At 34.6% G+C, this 15,884-nt stretch overlaps 1 protein-coding gene across 1 annotated transcript in view; it reads left to right on the top strand.

Moving 5' to 3' along the window:
* The window catches only part of LRRIQ1 (leucine rich repeats and IQ motif containing 1), a 98,872-nt gene that overhangs the window by 28,304 nt on the left and 54,684 nt on the right, over positions 1-15,884 (top strand). Inside the window, exons 15-17 of the mRNA XM_056515839.1 lie at positions 3,577-4,053; positions 6,015-6,153; positions 8,513-8,632. Of these exons, the coding sequence (XP_056371814.1) occupies positions 3,577-4,053; positions 6,015-6,153; positions 8,513-8,632 (736 nt within the window). The remainder of the gene's footprint in view (positions 1-3,576; positions 4,054-6,014; positions 6,154-8,512; positions 8,633-15,884) is intronic.

Here is a 15,884-nt window from a genome sequence, read left to right as displayed (position 1 = left end):
AATTGTGAAAGTCACAGTAGGGAAAAACATGACATTAAGCAAGGTTTTAAGTAGCACACACTAGCATACAAAGGGGTGGAAAATTGACTGTGATTTAAATGCAAGGGCCAGGAGGAAACTGCCAATCCTGATCAGAACTGGCTTATTTTTTCCAAGCTGTCCCTTTTGCCTCTAAGAGATTTGTTCTGCTGACTTTTCCAGATTTACTGTCTCATTCTGAGAAAATTATGCTCTTTGAATAACCAGGCAGTAGAAAATTCTATACAAAATATGTTAGCTTTACAAGCAAGCCTCTGCCATTGCTTTAAATTCTTAAGTAGCCACATTTTTGCTGATTTAAATTTCACTGGAAGCCTTAAAGCATGAATAATTTGTCCTTTTCTATATCTGTTAAGTCAGCCTGTGCATGGATCCTTATGCTTCCTAGGTGCTGCCAGTGGGGCTTTTTCCTCTTCATGTCTACTTCCCTGTTGCCAAACACTGCGTGGGAATTGAGCAGGTTTTGGTTTAAATTAACCAGGACAGTGATGGATACTCTTTGTGACTTGATGTGAGGACTGAAATTGTAACAGTCCTTAATGAATGCCTGACTTAAATTTCCAAATAGATTAAAATCTGATTCTAATGTTTTTATCTTTCCTCAAAGTCCCTGAAAAATGCTAGCACAAATAGAGAGGTATCTTATTAAAAAACAAACAAGCAAACAAACATAAAAAAGCTACACATAGGTTTTTGCTCTTAGCTTCTTTTTTTTTGAAAATACCTTGGTCTTTAGTGTCAGGGCCACTAGTTTAGCACATTTGTACACTACTGCAAGACTCATCCCTTGCTCTTCTGGCTTATTACCACTTTCTCCCACTGCAAAAGCAATGGTTATGCTTTGTGGTTATGCTAAATTTGCATATGGCATAAATCACTTTCACTTGTTATGTTCAAAATAAAGCCGTGGGTAGCTTCATGTTCAGCAATTGAACGTGAAGGAATGTAGTGGTCAAAGCAGAAAGTCATAAAAATTTTGCTGTTGCAAGGCCACCATATTTATCTATATTTCATCTCATACTAAGCAGCCAGACACTATGGACACTAGTGCTTCCATAGGATAATTCCATTTCTTGTTTTGCCTCATTGCCAATTTATGCTTAAAACCTTAACCAAGAAGTTATGACCAATAACACTGGAAAAGGTCTGAAAGGCAAACAGTGAGTTTACATTAATTGAAAAGGAAATATTGTGGTATCAAAAGTCTTAATACTGTCATATTTCTTACTTTGTCTTCTCTCTTTCCTTGTGTGATTTTTTTTTACCATTAAAGAGGTAAACCAGTCCTGTGTATTTTCCATTACAGCAGCTTCCTTTCTGTGGTTTGAATAAGCAGTCTTCAGGAACACATCTCTGGCATCAAGAGTGCTATTGAGACACTGAGAAAGTTGCAATGTGTTGATAGGATGCCTGATATCCCTGTTCACTGAAGGGACCCACCAAGCTGATTGCCACCAAGTTAGTATTCAGGCCCCTTCATGATCTTTGGTGTCCATGCACTGAGCTTTATCTTTGCAGGAGAACCTCAAACACACCATGTCACTTCATTGCACATCAGTCTCTGAGATACCAGTTCACTTTCCTTTCTGGTTTCTTTAAACTAATATGACTGCCTAAACCAAACTGATACAGACAGCAGCCAAAAAATCCTGCAAAATCAAAGTATAGTTGTGGATTGCCAGAGAAGGTATGGGAGAGGGTGCATGCCCACAGTGACAAGGTGGTATTTTGCAGCCACTCCTTGGAAAAACTACCCAAAAGCAGCCTCTATAAAAAAAAACTAACACTCAAAATTATTCCCTGTCTGAATTTTCACTTTCTCAATCTCCTCTTTCATTTCTGCTTAACATATTCATAGCTACTAGAAGGATGAAACAGCTGCTTGAGATACACCTGCACCTGTCAAAGGAGAGGATTCACTGTTATGGTGGTTTGTCTTTTTTCTTTCTTTCTTTCTTTCTTTCTTTCTTTCTTTCTTTCTTTTGACAATGAACAAGGATACTCAAGATATAGTTTTCATAGGAAATTTTTTTTGCTCAATATATAAAACATTCTGGGGTTTTCTGCAATACTTTAATTTTCATAAACAAATAAACTAATGAAATAAAGCAAAGAAAAGGAAAGAAACAGGTGGGAATGGTTGTTTTTCCATTTTTTCAATTTTTTTTTGTCTTCTTACCATATTATTTTATGCAGAAATTTGGTAATGATCTTGTACCAGACTTAAATTTTTTAAATACTTGAACTGGTTCAATATATTTAACTAAATAACTTAATTAATGCTTTAAGTATTTTCTGTTAAATTGTTATTCTTACAATGCAGTATGTTAGATCATTAAATATATAGATTTGTTTAAATATTTTTAGGACTTTTCATATGCATGGAATTAACAGGAGTAGGAGTAATGTTTTGTAGTGGACAATCAAATGTACTATTACACAGTGAGTTACATGCTTAAGCTGTGTGGATCAATTACCCATTCAGATTTTAGCCAAGAGCACTGAAGCTGCACTAGCAGAGGAAGAGTTGGAATCCTTTTTGCTCTTATGGGATCTGTTCTTAGTTGAACTTCACTGAGGATATAATTATAATGGTAAAGACTCCCCAGTAAAACCTGATAAAAATTTCATCTTTTCAGAATGATAAACAGGAAGGAAATTTCTATTATTCTATCTATAATTTTAGGACCTAGTTTTTCCAGACTAACAAGAAAATTGATCTTATTTCTACTTTGTCTCTTGGATTGCTGACCTAGAATTTAATTAGCACTGGATTGCAGATCTCTGCATCTATCTATATTATTAAAGGAAAATGTTTTCATGATTCCAGAGCTACCTGCTACCTAATAAAATTAACAAGCACCATCCTAAGTACAGACAGCCATGTGAATCTGTAACAATTTGTTCATATTTACTTACTTATCCTCATCATTTAGACAGTGTTGCACAAAGAACAAATGAGACCAGGCTTCATAGATTACTATTGCTTCAGTCTAGCACTTTCCCTTATATTGATAAAAAGACTTGTACTTAAAAATTTATGTTTTCCTGAATTTTATTTTGATGTTGTAGTTTGTTTGAATCTATGTTTGGGTTGTGTTGCTTTAGTTCTTATCTAATTTTTAAAATTACTGTTATTTTTATATAAGCATTCATAGTTGTCAGGTAAGATTGGATTATTAATTGCTTCAAACCCTCCGAAAAATTTGGCTTCACATGCCACTAACTACAGAAAGATAATAGTGAAAAGCATGCTATAATGACTATTTTAAAAAAACCCTGAAAACTCTTTTAGAAAAACTCAAAATAAGAAGTATGTGTGATTTTATTTTTAATATGTCCAAAAGAAGACAAAATCTAAGAAGATTTATGATTACTGAAACTGACTTTCCATTAGGAGTAATTTCTATTTGCTGTAAGAATATGGAAGCATGTAAGAATACTTGAAAATACAAGCTATTTTAGAAAATAATAGAGGGTTTGTTTTTTTTTTAAAGATTCTAACAGACATGTACATTTTTTTTCCTTTTTTTTCAGAGTTGCCTCTTCTGTTGATTCTGCACTGGGACAATGCTGGTATTTTAATCAGTTGATGGAACTTAGTATTAAACATCGATATGTACATGAGTATGGTGAACTAAGCATTACTGACAGAGATGGACCAGAAGCACTTCAAAATCATTTAAAGCAAACATCCACTGGCTGCCTACAGGAAAATAACCTCTTTATCATGGGTGTGACAGAAAATAAACAGGTCTTGTTGGATCCTTCCAAAAGATGGATTACTACTGGTGATATTCAGGCCACATTCATTAACTCCTCCATACCTGTGCACCAGAAGGAAAATAGAGGAGATCAGATAGCTAGGCAGAAGAGCACTGAATCTTGTATTAATTACAGTGTGGAAAGCAAAGGCAACAATAACATGTCAGGCCAACTCACATTGCAACAGTCAGTGATATTAGCAAGTGATATGGGAAGAAATTTCCAGCACTTTGGGAATGATACAGAAAGGTAAGACAAATGTCAGGTTGCTTTCAAATCAATTATATAGATAGACAATAGGAGTGAGGATTTTTTTGTTTAAAACAGAAACACAGAGCTTGTAAGATAATATTTTCGAGCTTATATTCAAGTGTTATACACTAGGCTTGCATGTTAACAATTAAGAATCCTTTGTGGTATTCTCCCAGTTGGTATATTAGGATATAGATATTTATATTCTTCAAATAACATTGAGACACCAATTCAATGACACATACAGGATTAGGAATGCAAATGCCAAATGTTTTGCAACTAGAAGCTAGTGTAAGGTTTTTTTGCCAAAGTTATTCATTAGACATTCAGGATTCATTTGTGTGAACTTTACAGTCAGTACCATTTAGAAGGCAAGAGGAAAAATTGCTGAAATCTACCATCCTAATCCCTTGGTTTAGGCCAGTTTTCTGCTGTTGTGATGACTGAAGAGCTAATGGCCTGCCCTGCTTTTGGTAGAGGCAGGGGTGAGAGGCCAGTTCAACTTGTTATATGTCCCCAGATTTTCTCCTGTATGAAACAGACTGGTTTATTACCTCTTTGGAATGTGTTTGCTGCTGATTTGCGTGGTTCTGGATGTACAGACAAGGGAAGGAGAAGCTGATTTTTTTGCAGTAATTCTGCAAAATTTGAGTTAAAATTTCATAAGAATTCAGTTTCAAAAACAGATGACTTGAGAAAAGTATGAAAAGCAAGCACGGCAGGTGTGCTTATTTGAGCTGTTTAGGCTTATGGAAAATCGGAAACTGTGTAGTAGGTACTTAAGGCACTAATAATTTGTCATAAAATGTATGATTCAGGAAGACCATGCAATTCATGATCACCTCTCAGCAAGCTGAAAGCAAGAATACAGTAGTCTATTACATGAGATGAATGCTTCAAAAATTTTGTGAAATAGTTATTTTAGTTTTTTGTTAACATGTCGAAAAAATTCTGTAAGTGTGTTTTTGGAGAGTTCTCTTTAAAACACAATGCAAACCAGTTTTTGTATTTATCTTGACCTCTGAAGTGTGATTTTTTAAATTTTTTTTTCCTGACTAGTCATCCTCTATTTAGATGCACTACACAAGGAAAGTAATTATGTAAATATTGGAAATTTAGATATCTTTTCTTTAATACACTATCCAGTTGAAAGGAGTATTTTGTGGAGAAAATAATTCCAGTATAGTGAAGACAGTAAAGTTATAATGCAGAGCTGACATTATACTTTTTTTCTGTCAGTATGAATTATATATATATATGAACATATATTTAAAAATCTGAATAACTTAACAGATCTAGTCTTTACTTAGTATTTGTTAAAAAATTAGCAAACTAGAAAATGTACAGATATAATCAGTGGTCAGAAGTCTTAAAGAGTAAAAGCAAGTAAAAGATGAAATTCCACTTTCTGTGTTTTTCCTGTCTACTCTGTTGAAAATACCTGTCTAAACAGTTTTCAGTATTTATCCCTTCTTAGTGCCTGATTTTTTTTTGGGGTGGTTTTGTTTGTTTGTTTGCTTTATTTCTGTTTGTTCGTGTTGTTTTGGTGGGTTTAGGGTAGTTTTTTTGTTTTGGTTTTTCTTGGGGTTGGTTCAGTTTTTTGTTTGTTTTTTTTTGTATAGTCAGTGGAAATAAGTAGACCCCTCCAGTAATTTATTCAGTCATTGCTGAACCACTTCTGCTCCTAATTCCTCCTCCTCTCTGTGACTATTCATGGAAGAGCCCAGTGGAGATTAGTCCTTAGATAGCTGTATTTCAAAAGTTATGTGATGTGAATATCCTCTAGTGTTTCTGAATATATATGCTACATCTGGATTGTAATTTCTTGTTTAGTGGCACAACTTCTCATTTGTCTCAAAGAACAGTGCTATGTTTTATGGTTGAAGTTTGGCAGATATGATAATCCACTTGTATTGGTCAGGCTATGTGGGTCATAAATGTATTTATTTCTCCATAAGACTACATATGGCAGCATCCTCGATCCAGTCTTTTTGGGGGCAGTACCGTGTTCAGAGGAAAAATGACTGCAATGAAACAGAGAATCATCAGTTTGTAGAAAGTTTGAGACAGAAACATGAAGCTGCCACAGTAATCCAGGTTGGTTTATGGTATTTTCTTTTTTTATAAGTTTGATAACAAAAAAATCTTTCTGGTTTTGTGTGTCATCTTCTATTTTTGCATATTATCTTATTAAGTTTTATAACTAAACATCTTTGTTGTATTTAATAAGCTTGATGTTTCTAAACTGATACTTCTTTACAAAAAGCTTTATTGAAATATAAAAATATTTTCCCTTTTTTCACCAATTATTTTTACTTGATTTAATTCTAGTATTATATTTAAGAGATACTGTGCCCATGTTCTTACTTGGGCCTGTCTATGCTATGAAACTGATGGATGCTGTGTAACCAGTGCGTTGTGTCTGATATCTGTGTGGCTAAATAATCTTCCTGTCTCTTCTATCCTACTTATCCATTTCTTTCCTTCTCTTCCCATCTTCAAAGCCCAGGATTGCTTTATCTGTATTGTCCTTGGGAACAGCCCATTGCCTAGGCTGTCCTGTGGTAGATACTGAGCTAGTAACAGTTAACAGATTGGATTACCAAGAGCTGAAGTCCACATCTTGACTCTGTTTAGTATGGTAACCAATATTTGCCTGCCAAGTTGAAGCAAGTAAACTCTATCAGTTTCATATTTCAAGTTTACTTGGAAACATTCCATAAAGTAAGTCTTATATACAAATTTCAAAAGTGACAAGGTGATTTAGAAGCAAAAATTTGTTAGTGGAGTAAAATGTAGCTAGCATATTAACAATTGATTTCCATAGACTTATTTAATCCATTTTTGAACTTACTTATGTATTTCTCCTATACTATATATTTAAGTAGTGTGTTTAACAAATCTACATAGTGATTAATATGTACTTCCTTTCTTCTGTTTCAAACACGGTAACTCCCAAAGTGCATATGAAAATAAAAGTAATTTGTTGTTTATCTTCTGTGCATATTACAGGTTTTTAGATCTTGCATACATCCATCCTTACATCCACTTTTTGGAAATAAAATTTTAATCTGTTTAGTCTCTTTTCACATTTCTTCGTAATTCTCTTTATCTTTTTGTTCCTTTCTGAGCCTTTGCCACAATCTGTCACAATCTTATTAAAAGAAGCAACAAGAACTGAATTTCATAGACAGAAATGGAATGAATTCATACAGTAAGGAAATGCTTTTATTTCTTAAAAACATGTTTCTTAAAAACATCAAAAAATCCTGTGATTTTTCTTTTTGATCATGACTGAGCCCTGACATGGTGCTTTCATACATCTCTCTTAGCAGCTGCCTCACAATTTAGCCTTCTGCATATATCATTAGGATTGCTTTTCTCCTTTTAATCTGTAAGAACTATTTGTCTTTGTTGAATGTAATATATTTGTCATTTGATCACTCAGCAATATAAGGGTATTTTATCTGGATGCTTATGAAGGTCTGTAGGAAAATAACAACAATGAAATTATAAGAAAGCAGCTCTAAAACATTTATCATTTTATAATAATCAGGAAATATGTCTGTAAAATAATAGCATTTTCAATAATTTATGTGGTTAGACAGACTTTTTCTGCAAATTAATAATCTAAATGTTAAGACAGAATATGAGATTTACCCTTCCTATTTTAGTGCCTTCATTGCAGAGCCATTAAAGGTGTACAACACCACTTCTGTGACAGTGAGATATTTTATATGGTGTTTTAAACACTTGGAGCATCTTGAATTCTCATGATGTCAAATACTGATTTGGGGGGAAATTGCTGTCTTGTATAGAGTTTTCTTAATTCTGTCTATCTCATTTTGATCTCTGAAGTGTTTTTGCTGGACACAATTCTATGCTTGGCATGTGTTCCTAACAGCCTTTCTATTTTTCTAGCACTTTAATTTCTAATGGTCTCCTTTTCTTAGACGTTGTTATACTTACTGTTTTGGGTTTTTTTTAATAAAGACCTTAGTTAAAAAAGGGTAACTGACCTGGATCAATTACATAAGATCTCTCCAAGAATTGCCACTTGTAAACTAAGACATTTAGAACATCTGTATTTTTTTTCTCAGTAATTTGAAAGTTGGCACTCAGGTTTTTCTTATGTAGCCTTTCCTTTCAGTTTATAATAGTCCCTGAAGGAATTGTCAAATAATTAATTAGTTGACCCAGGTTTGTAGTTGAGGGAGTTGCAGGATTCCTTTCTGCTTACTTGTGGAGAGCCTCTTGAGTACTCTAAGCTTTAGACATATGCTGGCATTTTAATTTGTCTTGTAGTTTTAAATGTCACATAAAGTTCAAAAAACAGATCATTGAGCTATTAAACAAAGGCCCAAGATGTTTTATCTTTCTAATGGGATAACATGGAGAATCTGGATTTGGGTTTGATCTATGGCTATGTATAACATGCTTTAAATTTTTTGTTTAGGCATTTTGGAAGGGTTTTCTTTTGCGAAAGAAACTGGCCAGTGCTCTTGCAGATGTTAAAAGTGATGAAGTGGAAGATGAATATGAAGAAATAAATGTGGATGCTTTCACGTTTTCTGAAGTAAGCACAGTAATTAGCATAAAGTCTTCGCTATTCTTCTTAAGCAAGCATGTAGATGTTGGAAATAAAAAAAAAATGGAAAGTACTACCAAAGCTAGAATTAACACATTGAATGTCCAGAAATAAAGTATTTCATACCTATAGCTGTTTTAAATGTATTTGTCTTGGATTAACTGCTTCCTGCTCTTTGAGATGCTTTGGTACTTTTTGTGCCATTAATGTCACACCCATTGTAGAACGCCATGTATTTTTACAGCTAAAGGGTAATGAAATGAGAATAAGGAAACAGTTCCTTTTGTTCCAAAATGTGTATATTTTAGTAGTTTTGTAAAAAATTACAATTTCAGTAATATTTTAATGTGAATTTTCTTCATTTTCATGATAAAATGAGATGAATTTAGAAAATATTGTGACACTGAGTGTCAGCTATATTCCAGTAAAAAGAACAGATCCCCAAAATAAAAGGTGAAACAGGCTTATTATTTTATGTGTAGTGTGCTAAAAAATCAGAGGTTTAAATACAGTAGTAAATTATGAAGAAAAGTATGGGTAAATCAGAAAAAAAAACCTACAGCCCACACTTAGTAGCTCTGTTATACCCAATAATCAGAAATTGTTACTAGTTATTTTTACAAGTTATATAGAATTAGAAATTCTCTTTCAGTTTCAAAAGGATTGAGACTAGATGAGAAGCTTCCATTCTAAGAAATGAAAGTGGGCTCCAGAGGAATTTGAGGAATAACATGACATTCAGAACTGAATTTGGCTATACTTAGGTAAAAATTATAAAATGTCAATGGGATCAATATTGCCATTCTGTGAACAAAAAAAGAATCTTTGAAGAATTTTTTTCTTTATAGCCTCAAAAGAAAATCTGTATGGGAAGTTCTAGACCTAGTATGCATATTAAATAACAAGGCAGCTGTTGATGAGTCACCTATGTACTTGTCTGGAGAACTGCTTTCTCTAATTGTTCACATTCATTGGTTGCCTATTTTTTTTTCACAGTGCTTTCAGGTAAAGCAAAGAAAACTAACAGCAATATGGCCTTTTGAGACCTAAGAGGATATAACTAAGATTTTTTTCATGAACCCTTGTCTCTGAATGTGCTTATTCAGCTGCTGTGTCGTTGCAAGAGCCATTTATCAATATTCCACTGTAATGTTGCAAAGGAGATTGATGCAATAGCCCTGCTACTGGCAGGACTAGGTCCCATTTATAATTCGATGTTTGGATGGATCATGGAGTTAGTGAAACCAAGTTTGCTGTTGGTTGCTGCAGTGCAGTTTATAGTTGATCAGTCTTTGGCCATCTGATACCAGGATTCTTTTGCCAATTCCTCTCCATAGAAAATAGCTGGGCGTTCTATGAAATTATTACCATTGAGGTGATGACTTAGGGTAATTTTACGTTTTTCTTCTCCTTTTTAACATCTATTTAAAGGTACATTTTCAGAATTACTGCTTTATTTAAGAGCATACAAAAGGTTTGATGCAGAAGTTCCAAGAATCATTTGGTAGACGGGAAAAGTGTGTGTGTAAACATAGAGATCTGGCTTAAATTTTAGGATTTTTTTCATTTTAATTTGAAATACATATACAAAACAGTTTCATTAGCTGATGTTCTCTGATCCCTGGCTTCTTTCTAAAATAATAAAAAGCAGAACGTTGAAGGTTTTATTTCTTCACACAGGAAGGAAGTATCTGTTCATATGTTAAAGAAGGAAAATATCCTGTTTTGAATTACTCAGCCAGTAGGCAAGAGTTTTACACACAGTAATTCAGTTGAGCCATTCTTGCTTCTCTCTGTCTGGCCCAAATAACCCTGTCATGTTTGGTTTTGGGATTTTTTTAATCGCTTAACTGAAAACTACACAGACAATTTTGTTCCATCTTTCTGTCAACAAGATAATCGAGTTTGGACAGGTGTTCCTGAGGCCAGGGATAAAAGGAAGGGATGGAGAAGGCAGGAGAAAGAAACCCGGCTGATTTCAGAGAGGTTTGTACTGTATCACCCTCTGGTCTTGCCACACTTTTTTTTTTTGCCCCCAAATTATTTTTGGGTTTATCAGGAATGAAATAAAGCATGGATTTAGGGAGAAGTTCTCAGGAAGTGTTTAGGTTCAGACGATGACAGGTGAACCATGAGTTGACATTTTAATTTGCCCAGCAGGCTCAAAGGTTGAACTGTGGACTGATGTCAAATAAGTTACTCAAGCCCTTAGCTTCTTGTGATGAGAAATACAATAACATCTGTTTTCTACAGAGCAGTGTATTTGATAGATTTAAAGTGTATATGTCTGTGAAGGTTATTTTTTTTTCAGTGAGTGAATATTTCAATGTTCCACATTAATAATTGCAACTAGAATTATTTGCAATATTTGACTTTTTTTTTCTTTTCTTTTTTTTTTTTTTTTCCAAGTGTATGTGTTTTCTGTGCTGAAATGCTGACTTTGAGGAATGTGTGGCATAACAATACTGGGCATATACTCTACTCTGTCTAGCCCAGACTAGGTACTCAGTACTAGGTTATCTGTTTCCATGTGTCTGTAGCTGTTTCATTCTCTGGTTGGGTAATACCAAATCATGTGGACTTCCTGCTTCTGGAGAAACAAGCAGCAGAAACTTGGAACAGTCTATACTTCCTATTCCTTCCTTTCTGGTCTCAGTGTTTTATAGCAAAGTGCTGAAGCAGAGCCAAATAATGACACATGGTATCAGTGGCTATCTGTTGTGTCTCAAACAAGTGTGTAGGGAGGAGTACATATTGCTGGGCTAAGAGATCCCATATGCTAGGGTTTGAAGGAAGAGAAAAATATTTGGATACCATTTTGTACTGCAGATTTCTGTGTTCTATAGGGTGAGTGAAATGAGAGAGAAGGGCTGAAAAACCTTTCCTTATTGGAAACTGATACAAATGTCTTAAGTCTTGTCTAAAAGATTTTTTGAATAGTTCACTATTTGTGTTGTGTAGGTTTCAGTCATGATTTTATTCAGTGTTATCTAACATTCTACAAAATCACTGAGCAAGCACCTATCTAAACTATCTGTAAATATCACAGCGCAAAAAGTCGCTAGGCATCAGTCTTCACCAAAAATTTTAATATCTTTATTATAAACTCAGTGTACCCAGTGTTTCATGGAAGGTGAAGCTGTGAAGCAGCATAGGGGAAAACCTAGTCTTTGATAAAGATCTTCCCTTCATTTATGCCCATCAAACAATAGTATATTTTTAGTACAAGTTAAGCACCATATCACATGGAAAATGGATTGCATGCAATTGAGTAGAGGTATGGGCTTTATGTTTCTAACAATATCATGAGTACTAGTCATTTCATCCAAACCATTGCTGATACCTTCTTGTATTCATATCAGCTCCCATACATTGCTGAAGCCATTCAGAGGCAGTGATGGCAGTACTGTTTTGTGTGTGTTTGATTGTGCAATGTCAAACAGGCTGTCCCAGATGACATGAAAGATCTGGCCCACAGATGTTTCACAAAGTATGAGCTTGGTATTTAGTGATATCTTCACATCTTTCATGTGGACTTTGGAGAATTCCAGCCTACATGCTCCAGAAGGCTGATCTTAAGGCAACCTTTCATCAGCAGTCCATCCATGTAGCAAATGATCTACAAGGCAGAGCTCACTTTACCTCTGGTGGATGAAATCTGACAGCACATTTGCTTGACACAGTCTTACTTCTTACTTCTACTAAATATCAGTGTTATTGTTTTCTTGAATGTAAATATGATGTGAGCCAAATGCAAAAGTCTAAACTTGCCAAGGTGTCAGAAAGCTTAATAAACTAAATATGATGAGTTTTTAGACAATTCTTTACCCTGAGCAATGACCACTGATTAAATTACTGTTTTCCTACACTGAATGTCTTATTTTCATAAAGAGAAATATCAGTATTGATGATTACATGACACACCAAGTAAGTACTCTATTTAAAAAACTTCATTTTTAATTTAATTTGAATCACTTTAGTCATACTTTTTCAAAAAGAAAGTCACTTTATAAATTGCAATCAAGTTAGATAGAAATCCATTGCTGCTTTGTTCATCAAGGGAGATAACACAGTTACCTTGAGATAGAGTGTTGATCTTTTTCTAGCTTGATTATATAGATTTTTTAAATTCCAGACTTTTTGACAGCTTTTGAAATTATTGTCCAGGATTTTCCATCTCTTTTTTTTTGCATATCCACACTCAGACACATAGCCATTCCTAATTTTTACTTGTCTTCCACAGCAGGTAGGTAGCTGTTTCATTTTTCTTTCTTTTCATTTTTTCTTTTCTGAGGAGTGGGAAGAGTAAGAACTAGTTTATGTGTGCTAACTCTTAATAAGTAAACAGTAATTAGAAAAAGAAATTCCTCATGTCTTCCATCATTAATTTTCATATCATATGTCCAAGCTAGACCCATATGATGTGTTTTGTTTCCTTGTCTGATAATCCTCCTTAATGTGGTTTTTCTCAGACTGGAGCTTATGATTCTGAGCTTGTGACAGTGATTACTGTTTTCTGGCTAGTCCAGGAAATAAGTGTAGCCCATGGATTACAAGGTCCCCATAACATTTCTTGTATCTTGACACTCTTATGTATGTCTAGCTCCTGTAATTGCTTATAAATGTCAGATCAGCCTCCAGCCATTCTGTATTGTATGCTGCAAAGAATATGATCCTTTTTTCATCAAATTTCACGTTAAGTTACAATGTTTTAGAAAAGAAAAAAAATGCCTGTTGAAAATATCATTAGCTCCATACTCTTCTTCTAAAAAGGAGGAAAAAAACTCTCTCCTAAGCAATATATTGGAGGATCAATCTGTTTTGTTGATTGTTTATCAATAATCACTTGATATGTTCCTGTTGCTTCGACCGCTGTGTTAGTGGATTGCATGCCTTTCATAGTCTGTGACATTTGCAGATGCATAAATCTTCTACCTTTTTCAGCAGTGTTGATAATATCATTTTCTAGTTGTCTCAGATGTTCTGGGCTTAGAAGTAGGTTGTTGTAGTCAGTACCTGAAAAAATAAACACAGTCATAGCTACTAAAAGCTACCGCTAACACTCCAGCTTCACAGCTCATGCAAAATGTGCTCTGGTTGCTTTCTGGTCTTCCACCATGAGATCTCAGTTCTTCCTACCACCTGAAATGCTGTTAATTTTTAAACAAAACCTGTCTTCATCATTTGTGTCTATCCAGTTCTTGGTTAAATTCAAACAAATACCTCCCAAAGGAAAACCTACTAGGGATGCATGGAATTACAGATATCATTTGGAACCTATATGTTGCAAATGGTGTAGTATTTTTCTAAATTACATTTAGCTTCTGTGACATACCAAAGAATAGTGATATCATTAATTATAATTCCTAGTCTTATCTTTCTAAAGACAAGCATCAAAATTGAATAAGCAAGGCAAGCAATGGAAAAACGCATGTAAGTGCAAAAAAAAAAAGCTTTAGTTATTTGAAGTTTCTACTCACTACTGTAGCCTCAAAGGAAAGTTTTTCTAAGCCAAAAGTGTCATTATAAATGGAAGCAATAATACAGTCATAAGTCCTTCTCAGTAAGTACATCTCCATCTGGAGTGTCTTGAAAGCTGAGCTAAAGATCTTTTGTCATTGAATATATCTTCCCTAAGTTCTCTAATTTTTATGTAGTATTGAAACTGATGTTTTGGTATAGATATAGATTGTATTTAAAATATTTAGTTAAACGTCTAATATTTAGCACGTCCACATACATTGATGTCCATTAAAAAAGATTTTGTATTAGTCCCTATTTACAAATTTCTGGAGCTTACCTATTTGGTTTGTCTGTGCACTGTGAAAAGAAGCCATTTATTCAGTGAATATTGTTATTGAGTTAAATTGCATTTCTTACAGAGGAACCAAAGAGGAATGTGAGATGTCAGCTTCTGTGATCCTCTACACTTAAATCTCTGCATGTCTCATTGCCTGGAGCTTGAAATCCTTTGGGTTTAGAAGAAGACAGATGTTATCCAAGTGCAGCACAGTTTAACTCCCCTGGACATATAAAAGTCCAGGGGAATAGATAGGATGCATCCAAGAGGGTTTAACAAGCTGCCTGATATCATTTTGAGGTTACTCTATCATCTTTGACAGATCACAGCAACTGGGGAGGTTGCTGGTGCCTGGAAAAGAGCAGAGATTGCACTCATCTTCAGAAAACTGAAGAAGTTCCAGGGAACTAGAAGCCATCAACATTATCTCACTTTCTGGGAATGCTTAGAGTAAATACATTCAGAAACTATTTCTAAACCCATGAAAAAAGGTGATTGTGCAAATCTAGCATGGGTTTACCAAGGACTCATCACCTTCATTGTTTTCTGTCACAAAGTGACAGGCACTATGAAATAAGGGAAATGCAGTCCATATTGTATGCCTTTATTTTAGCAAGGCAGTTGACTGTCTCCCAGAGTCTTATTCCCAAAATTTATTGAGGTATGGGTTGGAAAAGTAGACAATAAGGTCATTGGCAAATTGACTGCACTACCAGGTTAAAATAGTTGTGTTTTGTGGTGCAAAACTGTACAGTCCTTATTACTGGTGGAGAGCAATTAATGGAGCCCATCATGGATTGTAGGGGGACCAAAATAGTAAGAAAATTCATAAGCTACCTGTATGATGGAACAGAATGCAATCTCAAGTGTGCAGATGACACTGTAATGAGGGCAGTGGTTGCCATGCTTCAGGATCAGAGTGTTCTTTAGAGCAATCTGCACAGGCCAGATAGACAGGCTGACCAGAGCCTCATAATGTTCAACAAGAGCAAGTGCAAAGTCCAGTACATGAGCAATACTGTTGGCTAGGGTCTGACTTGCTAGGAAACAGTCCCACAGAAAAGGATGTGCAGTCATAATGGACATTTCATGCAATGCTTTAGTTTCTAACAGTATGAAGAAACAATGGTAAAAAACCCCAAACACCTCATATGCTATAATATAGTCTTAATTTAGCTGAAAACTATTTAAGTTTCTGTCTAGAAAAGAGTGGGCTAAGGAGTCCTAAATGCTAAACACTGTCCTTCTACTCACTCTAGTAATTTTTTGGTATGAAAAATACTTAAAACATTTTTTTTTAATATGGATATAGGAGTAGCTACTGATCATTTTATAAACCAGGTAAAGATCCCGAAGAATCAGCCTCTTTCCAAAGAGTATCATTACATGTCCCAAAAGATTTAAGCTGTTGAGAATACAGTTATGAGTGAACAAATTTCA

Source organism: Oenanthe melanoleuca, chromosome 1A, assembly GCF_029582105.1.
Source record: "Oenanthe melanoleuca isolate GR-GAL-2019-014 chromosome 1A, OMel1.0, whole genome shotgun sequence".
Taxonomy (NCBI): domain Eukaryota; kingdom Metazoa; phylum Chordata; class Aves; order Passeriformes; family Muscicapidae; genus Oenanthe; species Oenanthe melanoleuca.
The sequence above is the reverse complement of the archived record's forward strand: the minus strand, read 5'-3'. Positions and strand labels throughout refer to the sequence as shown.